At 39.3% G+C, this 25228-nt stretch overlaps 1 protein-coding gene across 2 annotated transcripts; it reads left to right on the top strand.

Moving 5' to 3' along the window:
* Window positions 1-5751: 5751 nt before the first annotated feature.
* Window positions 5752-25050, top strand: LOC146454233 (uncharacterized). Of its 2 annotated transcripts, XM_085095699.1 has the most exons (9): window positions 5753-6082; window positions 7651-7714; window positions 8479-8594; window positions 8912-9073; window positions 9182-9259; window positions 11584-11651; window positions 11943-12036; window positions 18507-22475; window positions 23012-25050. In XM_085095699.1, the coding sequence occupies exons 3-9, from the start codon at window positions 8504-8506 to the stop codon at window positions 23020-23022; spliced, it is 4473 nt and encodes a 1490-aa protein (XP_084951825.1). In that variant the 5' UTR covers window positions 5753-6082; window positions 7651-7714; window positions 8479-8503; the 3' UTR covers window positions 23023-25050. The 2 variants fall into 2 exon arrangements, with proteins under 2 accessions (XP_084951826.1, XP_084951825.1); XM_085095700.1 differs by lacking the exon at window positions 7651-7714 and having other exon boundaries at window positions 5752-6090; window positions 8488-8594.
* Window positions 25051-25228: the final 178 nt, after the last annotated feature.

Below are 25228 nucleotides of genomic sequence, written 5' to 3'. Positions count from 1 at the left end.
GAAGAACTGTGTATATTTTAGGTAAATAGATCATTTGTCGGTTTGGTAAGTTTGAACTTAGTTTCCATGCACCAAGACACTTAAACTCCTTTTAAATGAAGGCTTCAGCGTGAATACCATCAACAATAATGGGGACACTCCACTTCATATGACTGCAGGCTCATTCCCACCAACATCGCTAGAAATTGAGCATGCGCTTGATGGGGAAGTGAATGTTCAACCGCGGTCAGACGACAAGTACTATCTTTTGACTAACATGTTGGAAGTTTTGTTAGATGAAGGAGCGCATCATGATTTTGTCAATTATGATGGCAAAACAGCCGTGGGCGCAGCTAAAACTGATGAGGCCCGCAGGATTCTTTCCAAGAGAGGAACACAGCTGGAGTTGAACTGTATCTCTGCCAAGGCTGTAAAAAAAGTTTCGTCGACTTCCTCATGTAGGGGTTGTTCCCAAAACACGAGAAAAATTTATTAGTATGCACTAAGAATACGTATACGCACATGTGCATGATCCAGCATTCAAAAAAAGTTTTTATCAAAATTCACCTTGTGCTGAAGATGAATGACGTAGCCAGTTCGTTTAGAACATACATAGTTTATTGAGGGTTTAGTTATGAAACCTTGCCATAACAACAATGGCGTTGCAATTCATGTTGGAAGGGCCGCGACCGTGTACAATCCTTTGTTGTAACGTTCATGATCACCGCTTCAGATGAATACGCTTTGATTGGTCAGTTCCTCCGACACATTTCAAAATCTCTTGTAGTTTGGGAATGAAGTATGTCAGGCTTCGTAACCATTGCCTTTTATTAACTATGAAATCAGTATAAACCATGAATAAGTCAGTGATCTGACCCAGGGGAAAGGTCCACCCCCTCCCTTCCCCCTCTAGAGATTATTGAATTCCTGGGTAAGCCTAGAAATCCAGAGGGCAGGCATGTTATATTGAAAACCTTTATTGACAATTGTTGATAAAACTGAGCAGAAAATTAAATTTACTTTGTAAAACAGTTTAATTAAATAAACGTCGGAATACACGTGGTTCCTGGTCCATGGACGAGTTCAGTGTCGCTTTTGTGAGTAAATTGGTTCACTAAAGAGGGCCTCCACAAACTGAATTTGCAGTTTTTTTTTTTAAAGATATATGTAGAGGAAATTTGATTGATTGGTATACTAGGGGCAATTGATCGTTAAATTCAGCGATAAGGTAGGGAATTTGAACGGTTTTTTGGCCCCGCGAGGTGCGGCGGAAATTTGCCCAATCCAATTTTTAAAAGTTCAAATGCTCTGGGGGCTGCCTAGGAAGGGAGGGAGGAGGGGAGGGGGTCGGAGGTTTCGAATTGATTGGTGCATTATTACAAAGGTAAAGACCCCCAGTAAAGGGTTCGAATCCCATTCACTCAGAGCCTGAACTTTTTCAGGTTCTTTGCCGCAGTCGCTTGAGTCGCTTACTGCACTGAGAAGGTCTTTCATTTTTCAGATCCACAGTTCACATGAATGATTTTAGCGGAACCCCGTAAATATGACCACCTTTGGGCCGTGAAAATACGGTCATAATAACAGGGTGGTCGGACTGTAACGAGGTTTGCAAAACTAAGGAAATGACTGGAATTTGAATTCGTTCGGGGCACTGTAATAACGAGGTGGTCGTAAGAGGGGGGCCGGCGATTTCCACAACAACATTTAGCTGCATTTGAATATACAGTCGAATCTCCATGTGCGACCACCTCCCATAAGCGACCACCAATCCTAAACACCATATTTCTGACTCAAAGCACTATAGTTGGAACCTCTCCTAAATGGAGGAACACCTCTCATAAGCGACCGCGACCACTTTTTGAGGTGACAACATTATCATTTTTTATTGTTTTTAATATATTTTAGCGACCACTTGAGACATAGTTTGATCTCCATGTCCTCTGTCACGACGCTACTCCCCTGAGTTTACGAGGAACCTTTAGTGACAACCTAGCACTGCTCGTACTGGAATTAGGAAAATGTATGCAATAAATTCTCTTCGAAATAGATATGACAGAACCGTTCCCGGTGGAGTCCCCCTCTGGTTCGACTCTCGTAAGCGACCACCTCCCGTAAGCGACCACTAAATCTTGGTATTTTGGGTGGTCGCTTACGGGAAGTTCGACTGTACAACAATAACGAGGCATTGCTAAAGGTACTGTTAAAGATGATTTTGACGAGTCGTTTAAGCTAACCACCCGGCGTGTGATGGGGATGTTGACTGCAGCAAGACACGCCTCGGTCAAAGTTGAGATAAAATCAGTATACTTAGCATTTCTGAAATTTTCCTTTGCCAAAGATTGACAGACAAAAAGCACTTCATAAAAGTACTGCTCAGTTGCTTAAGATGTCAACAAAAATCTCAAGAATAAGAACTGTCTTGTATGGGACAATAAATCTAAACGCGGATAGTACTGCTCGGTAGCCGTTCCATTGATCACACTTCAGAATTTCAAGTACAATCTCCAAGTCAAGAGCTCATCATGTGAAGCATATCATGAAACTCACTCCCACCGGAAAGTACTCACTGCTCGGAAGTTTTATGTTGACACTTTCGGATTACATGCACATTCACAGACTTAATGATAGTACAATGATAACAGTTTGTAACAGCTGGTAACAGTTATACATTTATACAACCAATCTCAAAAAGTTACAATCGCTTGCTGTAAGGAAAAAAAATCGGCTTCGACAGGATAGTTCTGATCGATAGCTTCATTGGGAACTATCGACAAAATTTTAATCCCAGGCATGAATAGGCCGACTTGAAAAGCTTGAAATTACTCATTATGTTATTGCACAGCTATTAAAAAGGCCAAAATTCGGGATGACTGGAGACTAGATTGGAGAGCGGATTATCGAACTCTGAAACTCACTAACACGCTATAGGCATGCAAAACCTCACGTGATGTTTTGTTTACGGAAATGTCAACGCTAGATTCACGTGCCCGAAAGGGAGGGGAGGGGGTGGGGGGGGGGGGGGGGGAGTCAGCACCGCTGCGTGCTCGAAATCGTCCAAGCTGAAATGTGTGACTTTTATTTATTTATTTATTTATTTATTTATTTATTTCATCGCGCAGAATGCCTGGACATCATGAATAATTCATAGCCACTGAAGCGGCAAATTTGAATGCGATCGCGCTTTGAAGAGCTATAAATTAGACAAGAATGGGCCGACACTAGGCAACTAGGGTTCACAAAATTCACTTTCCCGAGTCTCAGAAATGATAATCTCAAGGTTCACGCACGGCTTCTTGAAAATCAAGGATTAGTCTACAATTTGCACTAAAAAGGAATGAAACTGCGAAAGCAGAAGTTTTATGTTTTTCCACTTGAATATACAGTAAATTTTCCAAATTTTCGTATAGACAGTCATTTTGGAGAACTGTTTTGGGGAAACTAACATACCTACTGGACTTTCACGCACGGCAAATGGCAGACGAGTCTTTCCTTGAAAAGAATCCGTTTTAATTTCGAAAATTAGTCACGAGGAACCTTTATGTTTTTCAGGTTGAAAATTGTTGGTCGTAGTTTTATTTGAAAATGGCGCGATCAGAGCTGGCGAGCTATTGTTTTCAGCCCAGACATGAATAACAATACATGTCAAATGAAACAATGCCTATTGTTGAAAACCACTCTGCATGAAAAGAATATTCTTAACTACCGCGAATTTTAAAATTGCCATATGCATCAGCTGTTTTACTCACGAGCTACGGACCAAACAAAGATGACAGCGTGCGCGACCAATAAATACAATAGTGATCGGGAGCTCTTTTCAGAGATCTTCGAAAACCCGCTCCGTCTGTTGTTAATTCACATCGTGCCGCCATACGTTAATGTTGTAAACTCTACTTACGATTTTCAACTGAACGGAGAAGGTATATGGAAATCATTGTGGAGGGACGTTTGCCGGAAACCGGCCCATTTGTTCGACCATCCTTTCCTTCGCCTACAAATTAGAGGAATCTGGTCGCGAGCGCGAATGTTCTAGTTAAAGCCTCTCTTTTCTCGCAACAAAGAAAAGGCACGCGCGCGCAAGTTTTTTCGAGCATAAGCTACTCAAGATTCAGGCGCGACAAGTATATTCACTTTATTTGAAAATCGACATTTAAGTTTTCGTAGGTTCGAATGCCGGCGAAGGCGCCACATTTGTTGCCGTGGGTTTAGCGGAAGGTAAAACTTGCCTTATTCACAATTAGTATAAAGCAGGCCAAACGGCCTTTCAAAAAATTTGATCTGTTATACTATTGAACGTTAATACACTTGCTGCCGGTGTGCACTTATTCAGCCATACTGCAAAGGTGCGATATTAGGAAACAATAGAATGGACAATAGCGTATGTGGCCATTGTCTTTAAGCTCCGACCTGACAAGTTAATGAGCTAAGCGGTATTCCCTGCGGAGCACGGCGCGCGTAGATTTGGACCAATGACAGTCACTCAGTTTACGCTTTACCGCTAATATTACAGATCTATAACTTTTGCCGTACAGTAAGTAAATGTCCCCAAAACAATAGGCATTCTGCGCGATGTATTTATTTATCTTTACCCTGGGTTAGATTTGTCGAACATATGGTCCCTGCCCCATGATCCCTTTTTTCTATTAGCTGTACGGCGGCAGCTTCTGAATTAAGAACGGCTAAAGATTAAATATCGTGCGAATTCTTCTGAAACGTAACTGCATGTAAGCTAATAAAGTCTTAAATCATAAGAGGAGGCACTATTGTATATCTGGACTAACGAGGAGTGTACATTTTGACAACGTGGCTGCAATATTACCATGTGGGCTCTTTTTATTTCTGTCACGCAATGTTTAGCAAAGTTGGACCGCGCCATTTCACGCATAACTGACTCGTAAGTCCTGCTTGCGAGAAGAAACCCCCCTTCCGTTAGGATTAAATTAAAAATGTTTGACACTGCACTCGACTGCAGAGAAAAGCTTTCTTCAATGCCATTAGATGTTTCATTAATTACGATTACCTTTCAACAAAAATTAGAAACAGATTCCAATCACAATAGCCCCCTTAAAATGAAATATCGTGACGCATTCTTTCAGGCCGTGGTTAAAAGCCACTTTAATATCGCGCGTACCTCTTTCACAGGTCAAGTTTGATCGCGATAACCGGCTGACGGATAAGAAAATTTTCCCTCAAAGGATTATTTTTGAGGGCACGGCATCTTTTCCAAGGTGCTTCCAGTCTAAGGATTTCCATGTGATTTTACACGCCATTCAAGAAAGATGTGAATTTGTGAGCTTTAATTAGAGCTCTGTAGGTTCAATCCAGGCCGCGCTATAATATTGTTATCTGTTCGGGGAACAGTGAGTCTTTTCGAAATCACTCAGGGCATTTTTGTCCATTTCTCGAAAACCTTAGGTCTTATTTCCTTTCCGAAAATCTTAGCTCACCTTTCTTCGGTACCCGAAACCAAATTTTCATCAATCCGAAAACAATAGGCCTTAAATTTCCTATATAACGAACGTTCGAGGTGAAAATTCCCTTAAGAAAATTTTAGGGGCCAGCTTAAGTCCTTCCGAACAGATCATTGACCTAAACGATTCGTTGGGTGCTCCTGATTACACCGTGGAAGACATTTTTATTGCGAGAATAGCTTTATTTCTATGCTTTTCGACTAATCTAATGAAAATATCAAGCCAATACTTGCATTTTCGCCGTAACCGTTATTACAAAATTCACTTCCTTGTAACAGAACAACGCCGATAATATGTTGGGCTGTCTGTGATGGTTCATATAATTCACATCACTGACATATCTTTCCAGTTACAACTTCCTGTCATATGACAATCATATGACCTGAAAACAATGGAAAATTTCATGACTCATTTCCTCGGGAAAAACCCCATTGCTTTCCGAGAATCACGCAATTTTTCCAGCCAAACATAATCACTGTTTTACAATAGGTGCGGAAACCGGGAATGTCATAATTTTGTTGGTAAATTAATGTAATCTTCAACGCATTTACCAGCTCTGGAGCTGTGTTCTCAAAGGTCGGGGAGAAAGTTAGCGGTAGCCGGCTCATCGAAGCAAGTTTTCACATCATAGTAAGGTTAGTTTGTCTTTGTGTGCGAGAAAATGTGCACGTTTTCCCTTGATATCACTTCTGGTTCAAATAAGAAGGCTTGTTGAGGAAACATATTCAAGAAACAAAGCTTGCCTGTGTGTAGAGTAGCATTTAGGTTTAAGCTTCCAGCGTCTGAGGCTTTAAAGTTCGTAGTTGAGTTGTTTTTCCTCTTGGCATCACATACCTTGCACCTTGGATGTAGTATTTCATTGTCAGCATTAATTACTTAACTTAACTTTCTCCTGTGTAATAAGCCATATTCATCAATTCGTAGTTTATTTATTTCTTTCCGAAATCACTGAATTACAATTTGTTCTTGATTTCTTAAAATGTACAAATTAACGAACTTTATTGTGCGTGTAGTCTTGCCAAGTGCAATTGCGAAATCTTGCCCTTTGAAACAAATCAAATAAGGATGCCAGTTTTAACAATCTATAGTGCTTTTGATCGATTGGTCAGTTGCTTGTTAAAAGAACAAAAATTAAAAGTAACGTTCGACGTGTCGATGTATCAAACATCATTATCAAGAATGAAGAATGAAGAAAACGTTTAATGTCGGGTTGCTAAAAGAGTTGAGTTTGAATAATTGAAATCTAATTCGATGGCATTCCCGCCTTTTCTGCTAACTTATTTGCATAAAAATCAAGCACGCAGGAATGCCATCGAATTTTCAAACTCAACTCTCTTAGCAACTCCAACGTTAAACGTTCTGCTCATTCTTGATAATGATGTTTGATACATCGAAACGTCGAACAACGTTATTTTTAATTTTTCTTTTTAGTGTTTTGGGCATTGATAAAGTGAAAATTAGTGGAGTTGATCTAATTTATTCAAACAGTATAGTAGAAAAATGGATAACAAAAGAATCGATGCGAAGTATTATCAACAGAAATTGCGTGATCGTGCGGAAAACGGATACAAATTAAACTTTACCTCACGCTATCAGAAAAGAGAGATTTTTGAGCGCTTTCGATGACAAAGGAAATTTTCAATTGTAACAGATATTAAAATTCTTTGTAATCATTTAAAATAAAATAGATTAAAACAAGTGATCACAGTTTCTTGTGCCTTCAAAGTAATTTTGAATATAGCAGTGTAAATTATATTAGAAGACAAACAGCAAAAGGTCAAAACCTTTCGTTGTTTGTCTTCTAATTAAACTTTCCAATTTTAGACTAAAAAGGATTTTAAAGGAGATGAAACAAAGTCATTTGCAGTAGCGTGTGATTCCCTAAAAGCCATTGATGGTCTTAGATGGATGAACTTTGATATAGTTGAATTCCCCCTTACAAATATCGCTTACATGTAGTTATTTGTATCGCATCACTTCGCCCGATGTACTTAATTTGGCCCGGGTGATATCGATTTTCTTATTAGCAACATATCATAACATTATCCCATACCTCATAAATGAAACAAACGCCTCCTTTTGCACTGACCAGCCGTTGCTCTGTCATAAATACTCGCCAAATATAATACGACCACTCGAATAGAAACATCAGTTAAAGGTGACAAAAGCAAATCACAATAATTGCCAAATATTTCTGTTTCAGGACTCATACGATCACTTGTTATCCCTTCAGAGGAACATTAATCAGAGGTTTAATGGAATCTTCGGTAAGCAATTTGTGTTCTGGCGATAGAATTCACGTCCACTAGCCCATTGTTGGAAGTCTAATAACAGATTTTCTTAATCGGTCAAAAATAGACGAAATAGCAGTAACCTGGGTTCAAGCTACTACTCTACACACAGTCTACGTTTTCTGGAAAAAATTGTTTAAAAAAAAAGTACGCGCAGAGTAAAACGCGAGCAAAACGCAAACCATACACACGCCTGCATGGAGTTAGCCAGCTTAGTAGAACTCAAAGAGTGTCGGGGAAACATGTCTTTTCGTTCTCCTGTATTTCTCCAAAACGTTGTTATAATAAGAAGCTCTATTCACCCATCTTAAAATAAATATACAGTGGATTTACATATAGTTAGACCTAAGTTTAAAAAAAATACAATTCAATCATAAACAAAGGAGCCTTGCGGCCCGCGCCATCAAAGAAAAATATGTCTTAGGATTCTAGACCTTGGTATTGCTACTGGGTCTGGTACCGATCTGAAATCATTAATAGGCTTTGTTAATCTCTTTGTTCTGTCCCAAGGGTGAATGAGGCGGAATGGAAAATAAGGTACTGGTCCTTATTCTTCCCAGCTGTTTTGCAATCTTAACATACACAAAAATATTTTTTAACAGAAGTTTTTGTTGACTCGGCTTTTACCTTTAGCATTAACTGGTATAATGTGTAATTAACACAGGCATTACGCTTTAGTGTTTCAAAGGAATAACGGCAGCTGATGAATAAAATCAACATAAAAATTGTTTGATTCATAGGGTTTTTAGCCCCGGCCCAGCATCCATGGCGCAGAGTCAAGTGAAAGCTGCAAGTGAAAATGACCTCACACCAGCTGGTGAGGAGACATTGGATTTTGATGACGGCACTTTAAGAGGTGAGAAGAAAAGTTTGATTCTTTTTACCAGAATATTTCAATATATAAAACCAGCAAAATTCGAAAATCCTTCCCTAGTGTGGCTACCAAAGGCTGGAGCGACTCGTTCCAGTTCACTGCGTTTTGAAAGTACGTGCAAGAATTTATCCAAGGGTCAATTTAAAAAAACTTTTACAATTGTACTAAGCCGCGCCGTTCGTTTCTTACACAGGGGCGCTAAAATAAACAAACTCAACGAAAAGTATCGTTCACAACAAAACGCCGTTGCGCTGCAGGCTATCTGCTAATGCATCATTCTTTTTATTGCTTCATTTTAGCAATAGCAGAGGTTTACAAAAATGAGGGTAATAACAGTTTCAGACAGAATGATTTCAACAACGCCATCTACTTCTACACGGAAGGAATTAAAGTAAACTGCAAGGATGAGGAACTGAAAGCCCAACTATACAGCAACAGGGCAAAAGCTTATTTTTGTTTGGGTGAGAAGTTTTTGTTAACTTAAATTGGTTTATTAAAATATTAAAGGGTTCTTCAATCGAACTCGCATCAATATGCTAGCTTTCTCCTCATACTTTATCTTTTCACAGGAAACTATACTGATTCCTTGACCGATGCGAAAGTTGCCTGTTCCTTACAGCCATCTTATTTGAAAGCGATCTTCACAGGTACGAGTTACTTAATAAATATCTACAGTAAAATAATGAATTCAGAAACGATAAGAATGCAAAGACGGTCAATATCACTAGTTTTATTGTCACGGGGATAACTTTACGGTGACATATTTCGAATTCGCAACACCGCTAAAATGTTAGATCCGTTTGAAAAAATATGTTTGGTAGTTTTCTATGTAGATTAGGGAATAGTCCATCTCATTTAAAAGGCGCATTTTAAAACCGATACTGTTTTCATATGCATGAATGTTGCACACAAATAATTTAGTGCTCAACTTCCACACTTCCCAATATTATGGGCCCGGTTGTTCAAAGCCTTATTAACCTAATCCCTTATAAAGGGAACTTTGTACTCAACTTTACTTACTAATATATAAAGATTCTTCCAAAGATTTTCGTCTGTAAGTTGTGACTTACGATTTTTCTTTACCATTAGGTTTTTAACGAGTGAGATAAGAACCTCGGTTAATTTTCAATCGAGGATTAGCGTTAATCGGCTTTCTTCCAACCGGGTCATGATGACTAAGGTCATCCCCTTTTCTCTCCATTTGCTGTTCCTGTGTGTACAAAATTTAGGGTTGGTGGGTCAGATGAAACAATTAGTTTAAAACAGGAGGAGTCTGAAACCAGAAGGCGCAGTAACCCAACCACATGATCATCTGGAAACAAAAGTTGTTGTCACAAATGCAAACTGACCTGGGGCCGGTTGTTCGAAAGCCGATTAACGCTAATCCCCGATTATAACTCAACCAAGGTTTTTAACTCTCTCATTAAACGTCTATTTTAAGCGTAAACGGTAAAGAAAAGTTTAAGTCAACATCGTGGACCAAAAATCTCTTCGAAAAGTCTTCACAGATTAGAAATTAAACTCGAATCAAACATCACGTTAACCCAGGATTAGCTTAATAGGGCCCAGCTCTTTTGGCCCGAGTTCGCGAAAAATAGCATTCATACTAAATATCATAGATTTTTTCCAAACCTGATAAAACGTGACATTTGTTTATAAACTCCGAAAGAAGCGACCCTGATTCTCTACCAAGGTAGAACGCTTGGGTATTGACTACACCAATGGGAGTCAAGTCTTATGAAAAGTTACGTATTACTTCACTGAATTTATTTAAAATTGTTTCTGGATATGGATGGTCAGGATGGCGATAGGTTAACTTGCAACGTTAACTTGCCTCTTTTATGAACTGTACTATGAAGAACGTATTAAGAGGCCATGTCATTAAGAATGTGCCACTCGATCTTGGACTAAAAAAAAAATTAATATTTCTACCACAAAAACTACTGTCCTTACTATTAAAATGCAGTTTGAATGATCCAAAAGGTTTTTTCCTTTTTTTTTTTTTTTTACCAATACGCAGATTTTAGTTTTGACTAAAATGTGCTAATTTTGAGGCCTTAGCAGATGCTTTTTTAGCTACCGCTTATTTGACTTCTTTGATAGTTTATTACACGTTTTTTCGTGTTTACAAAGTTGATTTCCCGCCATGTTTGACGCGCGTCCGCGGCCGGCTCAAAGTCCAGCGTGCAACCGCTGAAGAAAGATGAGCCTTTTCGCGCCCTTAGAAACAGGCTTGTAGTTAAGTTTCTCCCACCTTAACATGAATTACGAAAACTTCAGAAGACGATTGAATATTGACATTGGTGGGTTACCAAATTTTCTTACCCATGCGGATCCGTGCGGGTGCCTTCATCACGCGAAGCTCCGCTATTAAAACGAACGTATGTTTACGTGTATCAACTGTGGTGATAAAATTTATCGTGGTTTGATGATGGATATTCAATCTTATTTTACTAGTTGAAAAAAGAAGGTATTGGTGTTGCATGATTGGCCTTAAAATGAGCAAATGTTAGACTGAAAATAACAATATAAATGTGCGAGTAGGGGAAAAATAATCTTCTAGATCATTCAAATTGCACGTTTATAGTAATGATGGATAGCAGTTTTTGGGTTGAAAAATATAGCAAATTTGTTTTTGAGTCCTCAGTGACATGGCCTTTTAAAGGTTGTTCTATGTGCAAGAATTCAGTAGAAATATTCCCGTTCGTTTTATCAGAGCAGTTTTCTTTTGAGGAAGGGTGCTTACTGTCAATTTTGGAATGTATTTGTCCAACCACCATCAACAACCCCGAGCTCCTTTTGTGAATGTACCGATAGCAAATAAACACTGCTCATCCCAAAGTAACAAGGAACGATTGTTTGGGAAGGTAACATTAAACAAAGGTTCTCACTCATGTAATTCTTCAATGAGCTTTTAGCCTTCTTAAATAAGCCAAGAATTATGCCGAATTTAATTTTTTCTTTTTATTAGGAGCAAGTGCATGTGCTAAGCTGAATCAGTTTGAGGAGGCCATCACGTGGTGTGAAAAGGGATTAGCAGTATCCTTCACTACAGATGCTTCAATGGAAAAGATTTGTCACACTTTACGATAGTCTTTCTTTCTTGCTTTTATGTTAGTACCTTCTTGCTCAAGTCTCATTACAAAAAATGAATTATTTAGTCTTCATGATAATTCAGTCCAATTTCATTGTTGACTTTAAATTCCCCATGAATAAAATAAAGATACAAGTGAAAGAATCATAAAAGAAAAGCAGGCAAAAAGTTTGAAGAATTTGTGAGCTTTTTGTTACTTTTCCAACATGCATGTTATATATCTTGACTAATGTAAGATTGACAAGAATAACCAGAAATTGGTGGAACTAAAGAGGACGTCAGTGAATGAATACACCAAGCTGCGAGATACAAACGGAGGGGAAGATGCAGGTGAATATAATGTCTTATAACCTATTATGGAAACACGGGATATTGATGGAGACACATTAAGATCTCAGGAAGTTTGTGAATTCTTCTAAAGACGCGCAAATCAAACTAGAAAGAGTTACGAAAATTCAGATTCCATGCAGTGCAGTTTCTCTAAGCTTTCCTCTTCTTTTAAACGGAGAAACATTCTAAATCAAAACTAATTTCATAAGAAAGCCACGGTTTAATTTGAAGTTTTTCGCAGTGGAACTTTGGTGCTAAAATTTCTTTGTTGGTAACTTTGAATTTCATAGATTGATGTTCAGTGGCTTGACTTTGCATCTATTTATTATAATATAAAAGCAAAACCCCTGGTTAAATCTGAATTGGTCGAGTGCAATCGAATTTATGAACGATTTGACTTTGATGGATTGAAATGACTATCACGCGACCAAAGAATGAATACTAGGAGGCATGAAATGGAAACATTTTTGCCAAAAACAAATCAACAAAACTCAAAACTTACAAATCGACAGTCTAAAACGCCAAAACCATAAACAGAAATGTTTTGCATGAATATTTCCGCCAAGACATTTGTTTTTACGAGTATTTTTCTCACCTAGTTTATCACTTTAAATGCGTTTCGTACAATTGATCTGTCTACTGACTGAAGCTTTAGTATTATATTGCAAAATATACTTTTCGTCCCAAGTGTTATCTATAAGAAATGGGAATGGGGAGAAACGCTAGCTGGGAGGGAGAGTAATCAGTGCATCTCACTTTTGAGTATAGTGACTTCCCTTTTTCCATGTCTCACGCCACGATCGAGTGGTATATTGAATAAAACATGCTGATAGCAATTTCAAGTTACTCTAATAGACCCTATGCAAAACTGGCTTCTATTTTAATATTCTATTGTTTGTATCCAAATTAGCCTCCCTAATCTCGTTCTTGAGTCCAAAAATCAAAAGAATATTTCACCGCGAACGAGGCTAGTAAGGCTAATTTAAATGCAGACAAAAGAATAATAAAATGTCGGCAATTTTTGCATAGGGCCTATAAAAATATTTTTTTGCTGCCAGCCTTATGTCTTAAACAATGTCGACTTATATAGATCTGATTTGATACCCGTTCAAAGTACCAGGGTCTTTATAAGGTAAAGGAAGTACGTGTAAAAAAATAACACACGAACGCAAAAACACACCAGAGAAGTGCGTTCAGTTATTTTTATATCAGCTAAATTACTTTGAATAACAAATCCATCATCGGCGAAAGCAGTATGATTCTCACCAGTGTTCTTAGTCTTAAAGATTTTTTGAGGTCGACGTTGAAATTGAACAATAAGTCCTGTTTAGACCGCTGACCACTAGCTGGAGTTGCTTCTTGGTTACCCTGAGTACAACTCCTCGGCCGCACTTGTTATTTTCAATTTAAATTTTTTCTTTGCTCGGCCCCATTAGCACTTGTGCTATAAACACTACCGAGGGTAAATAAAGGTTATTTACTTTATTTTTTTTATTACAAGCATTTCATCTCACTCTTCGATCTATCTGAATAACCAAGAACACTACGAAAGGAACTGATGAATGTTTTCCGTCCATTTAGATCGATATTTGGAAGCCCTTGCGCATTCAATCACAGACTCATAACACAGACAACAGAAATATATTGTAAACCCAAAAACGCCAGGTACAATTTTTTTCGAAAACTAGCAAGTGAATGCCACTTTTATAATAAGGAAAAAGAACAACTCAAACTTTATCAAAGGTATCGTATTCTTTAGATTTTGGCTAAATGTTTCTAGTTCTGCAGGAACTCGAAAGGGTACACTGTTGTTCGCGTATCATTTTGTTTTCGTAAGCAAAAACGCTATCCTCAAAACTACCGGGGTTGGCCTGTGGACCATTATTTGACCTGAGGGAAAGGCTAAGGGAAAGATCCTATAAATATACGTAAGTCACATTTCTTGATCATAGGAATAGCACAAATAAGCAATCGAAAGAGGCCGAGCGTAACGCAGGTTACGAAATACCCAAACGTCTTTTAAAAAACAAATCTGGTTAAAAATATTATCAGAACAAGAAACGACGGTTGTTTTCAACAAGATTCTCGTGATCACAGTGTAGTTTTATATTCCGATGATGATCTTGGTCTTCGGTTCTTTGAGGGGGAAGCAATGATAGCCATTGCTGACAGCCAAGGTAAGCCACCCGGTTTAAGGTTTTTATGGTTTTTATTATTATGGGCTATTTCAATGGTTTATAACAAAAGGAAATTACAATATATAACGCTGGGACAACGCTGGGATAGGTCAGTTGGTAGAGCACTGCACCGGCATCGTAGAGGTCATGGGTTCGAATCCCGTTCAAGCCTTAATTTTTTCAGGCTTTCTTTTCACAACTGCTTAAGTTGCGCACTCACTGCGAGGATCTTTCTTCTATTTGATCTTTCATCCGCAGTTCAAAATATATCGGTTTCATATATTAACATTCATTTATCCTCTTGCGCTGTTAAGCGTGATGGAATTGAATGTTGTGTGTTGTTAGATTCTGTTTCATCTAATTGTTATACTTCTGTCCTTAACCTGGAAAACCCCCGCGGCGAAATTTGACGAAAATCTACTTTCATTTGAAGAGCACGGAAGCCCATCACAAGGACAGTGAGTTAATTATGGCTTCCAGGTTATTCTGGTCGTTGGGTTGTACTTTCGGATAAAACTAACACTAGACTACTAATTGGCAACCAATGAGAAGCTGTGGCAGGGCAACCACTCTCCACTCGCTTCGAATGAGCAAGGAGATCTTTGTAGACTGAAAAATCTGTCGAGGAAGATTGAACGGACATGAGTGGATCAGGCCTACAGTGAAATCATCCAAGGGCAAAAAGCTGAAGGTGTTGTGGACACAACTGATCACCCAGCACAGGGAGTATATTCCTAGAGCCTTCGTTTCACAAAAATTTGTGGAACCTGCTTTTAAGATCCCGTAACACCCCGTAGCAGTTATGAAAGATCTCTCTGACAAGTGCGTGATGCCCTACGGCTTAATTAGATGCCGTGAGAACATTCATAGATTAAGACATTGCGATTTAATAGAGCCTCGTTTTACCTTGCCTCATCTCCCTTTCCTCTCGGTGGTGCAAACATTTAACCCTTGAACACTTAAGAAGAACGCAAACCTCATGAAGTAGCTGAACTATGAAAACGCCTCTACGTGTATGACCTGATAAGTCTTGGGGTTACATTGAAAAAGGCAAGAGACCTGAAACGACAAGTTGTCGAGATTTTTAGGGGCGCTACCGTCACACCAGAGGTGACAGTTTTTGAAAAGTAGTTTCTAAACGCTGGCCAACAGAACAAGTTACCCAAATGTCTGCAATGAGACAATGTATCCAGGAACTACATGTAAGGTTACTGCAGTTGTGACTGCCAGGCTTTGTGGTGGTCTTGAATACCCTGCTAGCCAACGTTTCTTTCTGGTAACTCTTTTATCATATACGAAGTCGTTCGCATCTAGCCGACTACGCGAACTACTAGAGACATACATGCTAAAAGACCTGCCAGATAGAGACCCCCGCTTGCAGGGTAGGTCTTGAAAAGTACGTTTGAACTGACCAAAGTTATTAACATTTTTGCAAGGGTGTATAGATGCCCTAACCAGAACGTCAGCGACTATTTACAAATAAAGAGTTGAAGAAGCGACACGTGTACATAAACCGACCCCAGACCCCGATAGAGATAAGAGAGGAGCTTTTTTAAAGCTTTATCCAATAAAATTTTCGTGTGACTCAATGGCTAAAGACAGTAATCTAGCACTCCAACAAAAACAAAGAGAACGAAAAAAAACTCTCGCCTTTTGTAACAAAATATTATCCAGCAGTGCCTAACCTAAAACAAGTGCTCATAAACAGCTAGAGTCTAATTAGACAGCAACCTCTACTAAGAAAAAAACATAGAAATTTACCCCGAAATGTAGTCTAAAGCAGAAATTAAGACGTTTGAAATTTTCCAGCGGTATTTTCAGTGGATAACATGTGAAAGGATAGCTTAGCGCCGAGCCTACGCATTGTGTAGCAAATAAGAAATTAAAAAATGAAATTTCCATCAGCTGACTGGTATTACACCAAGGATAACATGCTCTGAAGGAGATACTCATGCGAGCAAAATTTTGTAAAGACTGGAACATGCGCAAGGGAGTCGAACAGGCTGGTCGCTCTTTTTAACACCGGGATTCATCACACATACCTCCCAGACAAACACCTGTACACCAAGACATTGGTGCATTATGAACTGTGAACACGTTTTTGCCCTCCATACATTAGTTGGGTCGACTACAACAAGTGTGAGAAGACCACGTTGGGTCTTACGCCTTTGAAAGTTAGCAAAGCGAACCATGTCATAATGCTATGCTTGAAAACGTTTCCAAGCCACCTGATAACTTCCCCCCCCCCCCCCCCCCAGTTAATCAGAGGCAAGGAGCACACCCATTTTAAGTGGTTGCATTTTAATTATGTGGGGATGATCAAATACAGAAAACATGGGATGGAAAGTTGGAGGCAAAGCATACATTGTGCTCTATACTGGTTCCCAGTTCCGTTGGCAAGGAAAGGAAGACCAGAGAAGATGTATCTCGATCATGGATCAACGTACATCTACTGGAGCAGCATGGTGGTTCAGGAGAGTTACGTGGGAAGAGAAGTTGAACCAGTTCATAATAAAACAAGATGGCACGAAACAGGTTACGGTCGTCGTTGACCTTGAAAATCCTTCGTTCGCGAAGTTCTATATTGCAGAAAGTTCACATCTTTTTACAGAATCGACGACTACTTATGTGGACTATTTCTCTCCAAAAGTACACTTGTTATAAAATGGGAACTTGCAGATGAGATAGACGTATTTTTTCGAATCAAAACAAACTACAGGTGCCTTCGCCGTCATTTAACTCGGGATTTAAAAGGTTCAACCTCTTTTTTCCAAGACGCCATTTTTTTCTCGTCCCCAGAGTTACTCGTTTTTGATCACATGGTCGTTGAAACTGACATGATCATTAATAAATCTTCACGCGAACTGTGTTACATTTTCTATCTTAAATTTATATTATCATACAAATTTTTAATTTATTAATTTGTTCGTCTCATGAGAATATCGACGTTTGTCTCCGAGACGATCCTCACACGTTTTATCCGTCTGAAGCAGACGGGCAGAGCGTGTTGGTCGATCCAAAGTCATTTAGATGAACTTACCTGAGACAGATGTCGAACTTATTATGAACAAAATCCGCCTAGTTTGGTTGGTCTTATGAAAAGTTCGACGTTTGAGCTAGGCCTTAGACTAGATATTCTGACGTCGAGTATTGTTGGACTTATTCACTAAAGGGATTCCCGACAATTTTTATGTCAATTAATTGCAAGTTATTTTCTTGTTCTTTTTATATTTCCTTGTGTTGAAATGTTAAGACGTCATGACCTGCACTTATTCCTTTTAACCGCAAACTGTAATAAATTTATACAATTAATATAGCACTTTATTCTACCTCCAATATTTAGGTCGACCAGGGTTTTCTTTCATCATGCTTATAAACTTTACTTTCTCCAGACTTTTCTGTTAAGACAGCATTGATTACGTTTTGCTTTAGATAAGAAACCAGTTTTGAATCTCTTTAGCACCGATTGAAAGATAACTTTGGTGTCCAAATTTCACCCTTATATTTTGATTAAAGTTTTGCACATTATCACGCTTTTTAGTGACGTTCTCAGCATCTCCCTTGGCTCTTGTCTGTTATGGTAATTAAAGGTGTTAGGCCACTATTTACCGTGCAAACGAGGGGTTTTCGATAAAAACTTCTTAAACTCGAGGCCCTTTCGGTGATTTAAACTTATTGACTTAATCAATTTTTATGACAAACTGAAAACGTGGCATATAAAAGCAAACGTTTGCAACAAAAACAAAAAGCTCCCAAATTACAGCCTTTTCTTGTAAATCTGTTTTAGACACAAGGGAAACGTTAGTGTTATAATTACGTTTCACCTAATTAACCTTATTAAGTTTTCACTTTATGAAAAACAAAATCACGTTATTTTCAAATGCATGGCCAGTTCAAATTTGATACACGATCCTGCCAAAATTTCACGAAAAGAAGACGTGATTGGGTAAACTATCTACAGCCTGCATGACTTATCAAAATATGAGCGAGGTTGTCCTGTCGTTTTATACAGCCACTAGATCAAGTAACCCTTAAAAGTATTGAATAGGTTAGTGTACTTTTCCGTAAATTGATCTTTCCGGGAAAGTAACTGAGACAGAATTGCCTTACAAAGGAGTTTCTAGACACCATAAATCTGAACTTTCCTGACTTTTATAGGAGTATTTTACGGTAAAGACCACACCTTATCTTCCAAGTTTTCATTTCCTGTACATTTAATGTATATAGACTCTGTTAAAAGGCTTTAAAACGTGTTCTTAAAATAAAAATTCTCTTCTATTTACATTTCTACAGACTTCGCTACATTCTTACAAAACAGTACCACGAAACCTGATTCTGTAAGCCATAGATTTGGAAAAGATGGGGCCCATGGCATCCTCAGCATCGTCTATAGAAGTCTGGTCAACTTCTATAAAAAGCGACTGATAATAGCAAAAGAAGTAGGCGATAGATCCGGAGAAGGTAGGGCCTATGCCAACCTTGGAAACACTTATCAGAGCCTAAGCAACTTCCAAAAGGCCTTAGAGTACCATGAAAAGGATCTGAAAATAGCAGAAGAAGTAGGCGATAGATTTGGACAAGGAAGGGCCTATAACAACCTTGGCATTGCTTATCAGAGCCTGGGCAACTTCCAAAAGGCCATAGAACACCATGAAAAGCATTTGGAAATAGCAAAAGAAGTAGGCGATAGATCCGGAGAAGGTGGCGCCTATGGCAACCTTGGCATCGCTTATCAGAGCCTGGGCAACTTCCAAAAGGCCATAGAAAACCATGAAGAGTGTCTGAAAATAGCAAACGAAGTAGGCGATAGATTTGAAAAAGGTAGGACTTATGGCAACCTTGGCAATGCTTATTGGAGACTGGGCAATTTTCAAAAGGCCATAGAGTACCATGAAAAGCATTTGAAAATAGCAAAAATAGTAGGCGATAGATCCGGAGAAGAGGAGGCCTATTGTATCCTTGGCAACGCCTATCAGAGCCTGGGCAACTTCCAAAAGGCCATAGAGTACCATGAAAAACAGCTGAAAATAGCAAAAGAAGTAGGCGATAGATTCGGAGAAGGTAGGGCCTATAACAACCTCGGATTCGCCTATGGAAATCTGGGGAACTTCCAAACGGCCATAAAATACCATGAAAAGGATCTGAAAATAGCAAAAGAAGTAGGCGATAGATCTGCAGAAGGTGAGGCCTATGGCAACCTTGGCAGCACTTATCGGAGCCTAAACGACTTCCAAAAGGCCATAGAGTACCATGAAAAGCATCTGAAAATAGCAAAAGAAGTAGGCAATAGATCCGGAGAAGGTGGGGCCTATAATAACCTCGGCATCGCCTATGAAAATCTGGGCAACTTCCAAAAGGCCATTCAGTACCATGAGAAGGATCTGAAAACAGCAAAAGAAGTAGGCGATAGATCCGGCGAAGGTAGGGCCTATAGCAACCTTGGCAACGCCTATGAGACCCTGGGCAACCTCCAAAAGGCTATAGAGTACCATGAAAAGCATCTGAAAATAGCAAAAGAAGTAGGCGATAGATCCGGAGAAGGTGGCGCCTTTAACAAACTCGGCATCGTCTATGGAAATCTGGGCAACTTCCAAAAGGCCATACAGTACCATGAAAAGAATCTGAAAATAGTAAAAGAAGTAGGCGATAGATCCGGGGAAGGTGGCGCCTATGGCAACCTTGGCAACACTTATCGGTGCCTAAACGACTTCCAAAAGGCCATAGAGTGCCATGAAAAGCATCTGAAAATAGCAAAAGAAGTAGGCGATAGATTTGGAGAAGGTGGGGCCTACAACAACCTCGGCATCGCCTATGGAAATCTGGGCAACTTCCAAAAGTCCAAACAGTACCATGAAAAGAATCTGAAGATAGCAAAAGAAATAGGCGATAGATCCGGCGAAGGTAGGGCCTATGGCAACCTTGGCAACGCCTATCAGAGCCTAGGCAACTTCCAAAAAGCCATAGAGTACCATGAAAAGCATCTGAAAATAGCAAAAGAAGTAGGCGATAGATCCGGAGAAGGTGGCGCCTATGGCAACCTTGGCGTGGCTTGTGAAAGCCTGGGCAACTTCCAAAAGGCCATAGAGTACCATGAAAAGCATCTAAAAATAGCAAAAGAAGTAGGCGATAGACCCGGAGAAGGTAGGACCTATTGCAACCTTGGCATGGCTTATCAGGGCCTGGGAAACTTCCAAAAGGCCATAGAGTACCATGAAAAGGATCTGAAAATAGCAAAAGAAGTAGGCGATAGATTCGGACAAGGCGGCGCCTGTGGCAACCTGGGCAACGCTTATAAGAAATTGGGCAACTTCCAAAAGGCCAAAGAGTACTATGAAACGCATCTGAAAATAGCAAAAGAAGTAGGCGATAGATCCGGGGAAGGTGGCGCCTATGGCAACCTTGGGAACGCTTATCAGAGCCTGGGCAACTTCCAAAAGGCCAAAGAGTGCCATGAAAAGTATCTGAAAATAGCAAAAGAAGTAGGCGATAGATGCGGTGAAGGTAAAGCCTATGGCAACCTTGGCAACGATTATCAGGGCCTGGGCAACCTCCAAAAGGCCATAGAGTGCCATGAAATGCATCTTAAATTAGCAAAAGAAGTAGGCGATAGATCCGGCGAAGGTACGGCCTATGGCAACCTTGGCAACGATTGTCAGTGCCTGGGCAACTTCCAAAAAGCCATAGAGTACCATGAAAAGCATCTGAAAATAGCAAAAGAAATAGGCGATAGATCCGGAGAAGGTAGCGCCTATGGCAACCTTGGAAACGCTTACCAAGACCTGGAAAAGTTTCAGGACGCTTTCGAATGTTATCAAGCTAGTGTAAATATACTTGATATTGTCAGAGCTTCCATTACTCGTGAAGATGCCTTAAAAATACACTTTCGAGACCTTTACTGTAGTGCTTACAGTGGTCTTTGGCAAAGTCTATTGAAGCTGGGAAGAATTTATGAGTCCTTGTGTGCTGCTGAGCAAGGTCGGGCACAGACTTTAGCTGACGCCTTAAAAAGAAAGTATGGTTTGAAAGAGTCCGCACCAGCGTTACTTGAACCTAAAGAGACAATTTCTTACGTCTCAAACAAGTTATCTACGAAAACGGTTTTCTTGGGGCACAGGCGCAACAAAATTACCCTCTGGGTTATCAGCAAGGGAAGCAAGGTTGAGTTTCGAGAAAAGGAATTGGAACAGGGAAGAGTGTACGATGATGCAGTCACTGTCTTGCTAAATACCACTTTGAAGGAGATTGGAGTTGGAGTCCGCGTTAGATGTGAGAATCGTTCATTGGATGCGTTAAAAAACCGAGATGTTCATGACAATGATGAGGAGGATGAGAATAAACAAGGAGTGCCATCACAATGCACCATCAATGCGTTACAACCGTTACATGATGCAATTCTTGGTCCCATTGCAGACTTGTGTCAAGGTAACGAATTGATCATTGTGCCCGATGGTCCCCTTTGCCTGGCTCCATTGTCGGCACTTAGCACGTCTATCCACATACGCACTGTACCCTCGTTGACCAGTTTAAGACTAATCACTGATTGCCCTGAGGACTTTACAAGTAAGCAGGAGGCACTGCTTGTCGGAGATCCATATCTGGGGGACGTCAAAAATCCAAAGTTCAACGCGCTGCCCTTTGCCAAAGACGAAGTAGAAATGATAGGAGAAATTCTAAAGATTGCACCACTTACAGGAACAGAAGCAACCAAAGACGAGGTGTTAAAACGAATACCTTCAGCCTCTTTGGTTCATATTGCAGCTCATGGATGCGAGGAAACAGGAGAAATTGCTCTGGCGCCAAATTCTGGATGGGAAAAACATAACGAACGAAGTTCAATATCCAAAGCAAGGAATGAGGGTCCTAATGAGGAGGACTACATCTTGAAGATGTCGGATGTCCAAGCTGTTAAGCTGCGAGCAAAACTGGTTGTGCTTAGTTGCTGTCATAGTGGCAGAGGAGAGATCAAGTCTGAGGGTGTCGTCGGAATTGCTCGGGCATTCTTGGCAGCTGGGGCTCGTTCTGTTCTGGCTTCACTTTGGGCAATTGAAGACCAGGCAACTTTGGAGTTCATGAAGAGTTTCTACAAACATCTTGGAGATGGTAAAACTGCCAGTGTAGCTCTTCACCAAGCTATGAAGTATCTACGAGAGTCAGAGAAGTTCTGTGCTGTGAGGAACTGGGCTCCTTTTATACTAATTGGTGATGACGTCCACTTGAATTTGGATGCCAAGATTGAAAGCACTGAAATGATGCTCGAAAACTGTAAGTTTTGTATTTTCCAAATGTTGTTGTTGTTGTTGTTTTGTTTTGTTTGGCGTTAAAGTAATGTTTAAAACTAGAGTGTTTAAAACCAAACTTGTATAGTGGCCTGGCGGTTTACAAAGAAAACATTGTCCAATAGAAAACTGAGAAAGAAATTTTAGCACAGAAAATAAATAGCAATCCCACCTCTAACCCAAAAGTAAATATACTTCTTCAGTAGACGACAGCTTGTAATAAGAAGTCTGAAAAAAAAAACATTAAACGAATTAATGAATGAATGCATGAATAGCCAGAGGGGAAGTTTCGGTTATTGGTGTACCAGCGAGAAACGAAACGGTCACAAATTTTTCGGTTGATTAAGTTCTCCTTCCCTTTACTTCCCATGTCTACAAGAACAAAAGTCAGAATTGTAATTTCAAAGAATCCTTGAACAAAGCTAGAGTTACCAGGGAAACCATCTCTGTCTATCACATGGCATGGTTAATAGTGTGATTTTTTGTTTAGTTGATGTTTTTTCCATTTCTTCTGGTTTTCAGACGCTGAGTAATCGAGTCAAGAGAAAACTTCGCCAATGTACATTTCCAACATACATTAAAAAGCGACCAAACGCACCAAACGTCCTTCCCATAAGCTGTTTTTGAAACGTTTATTTGATAAAGTTTTTTTGTGTGGTTTATGACTGTGCGAAAGGCAGATCTTGGCAAGGGCTATTGCTATACAAAAAGAAAATTTGGAGTCACTATCTTCGGAGATAATTAAGCAACAATTACTCTAAAAAGCGGTAAAATACAAGGCAATGTAAGGCGTTTTTTTTTTCAAAATTGAAGCTTTGTTATTTCTGAAAAACGCGTGATTACCCCCAATTTTATTTTTGGATACCAAAGGAATGCAACAGTTGGGGGTTAGGTTGCAAGGAACTGCGAAAGTTCTGTTTCTTTCCCCCGTCACACTTAGCGACAAATTTGACTAAATCAAAAGCACTTGCTAAGTTTGCTTACTCCGCAGGGTTTTAAACCACGCAAAAATATCCGTTTATTAGTAAGCAGTACACATACTGGGTAACAAGAGTATCTAAAGATGCGCAGAGCGTATGCGCAGTAACTAAGGTAGGCACTATCCTTAATCATAGGTTGAAAAAAAAAGTGGATTATGTTGGAAATTGAAGCAAGCCTTTCCTGCGAATTATTGATTTAAAAAGATCTAACCCAATTCAAAACATTTTTTGCGAGCTTCCTTAAGTCATCAGGAAGTGGACCCTACCTTCATCACAATAAAAAGGTACTAGAGTCCATACCGTTGACAACTCATTTTTTTAAACCTACACAGCAACAAGTCTCCTGTGGACAGGCTTGTTCGATTTGACTTGAGAAACAGTAGTTTGTAGCCAGTTTTTCCTCATAATTTGGGACAAAAAGCTTGTTCCGTGTAGTATTCCTCTTCAGTCCAAACTGTTTTTCTTCTAAAGGGGATGCCAGCATTTCACGGTAACTTACAAAGTGGATATAAATTGATGGTGTACATAGATAAATGTTGCTTCGCTTAAGGATCACCAAACCTGCTGTGAGATGAAATGAGTAGAATAGATCACCACTGGTGATAAACAACCTAGGCAGCTACAAGAAAACGAACAGGAGCGCAGTACTAGAAACCGTGATTTGTTGCGTTTGCCTCTTGAAAAAAAAAACATCGAAATACCAGGAAATCTTCAGATACAACGATGCACATACGTTTGATAGGCTGCCTAATAACATGAGGGCTATAAATATTATTATAAAATTGAACTCTTAATATTCTTCGAGCGTTTCTTTGTATTATAGGGTTACTATTAATAAAATTTCCTACGAAATTACTGTAAGTCAAGGCTCCATTTTAACTAGCTTATCTAAGTAGATAAACCTAAATAAATATTTTCCGTATTGTACGTAGCCCAACACAATAGAGAGATTTAGATTTACGCTTACGGCAAACGACAGAACGGCAGAAATGACCACGTGACCGTGTTTATCCTTTATTTGCTGCTCGCCGTTTTCAGTTTTTCAGTAAAATGTTAAGTTTTCCGTCAGCATCAAAGTTCAAGCTTAATTTGCATTCAGTACTCATCTTATGAAGAAAACGTCAACCCGAATTTCACGTTTGCCGTTTCCCGTAGACGTGATTGTAAATCTCTCTGTTAACAAATCTATCGCTCCGATTCCCAAATTGTTAACACAGTAGCCACATTTACTATCTAACTTTTGTCGCGGGTGTGAAAAATTAAGTAAAGGAAATATGTGTAGATCAGAAAAGAACCAAAAAACAAAACAAAACAACAACAACAAGAAAAAAACCAGCGAGCGGTAGTTAAGAAATCTAAGCTCGCTTAGAAACTTATACCACTAGCAAAGCAATTTCATGCACTTCTTTTATTACCAGCAATTTACATTCGTGTAAATGGAAAAAGTTCTTTGAACGTAGCAATTTTAAGTTCAATTCTAGCTTTCCTGGTAACAACCTAATTGTTAATTAATTAATTAATTGACGTCTTTCATTTTATTATTGCTGTATTATTGTCAACGTGATTTATCACGCTTTTTTGTTCACTTTTTATAAATACTTATGCAAATAAACTGTTGTTGTTGATAGTAACTAGCAAGAATGCATTGATTATAATAACTACTATTTTCGCCCTCTTTCATGATAGGAGAGATCCAATTTCTCTGCTGCCCCTTAATATTTAGTTTCAATCTACTATTAGTTTCCGAAGCATATCATGA

The sequence above is a fragment of the Pavona decussata genome, unplaced genomic scaffold (genome assembly GCF_977016875.1).
Source record: "Pavona decussata unplaced genomic scaffold, jaPavDecu1.1 SCAFFOLD_307, whole genome shotgun sequence".
Lineage (NCBI taxonomy): Eukaryota > Metazoa > Cnidaria > Anthozoa > Scleractinia > Agariciidae > Pavona > Pavona decussata.
This window is presented reverse-complemented; position numbering and strand designations above follow the sequence as displayed.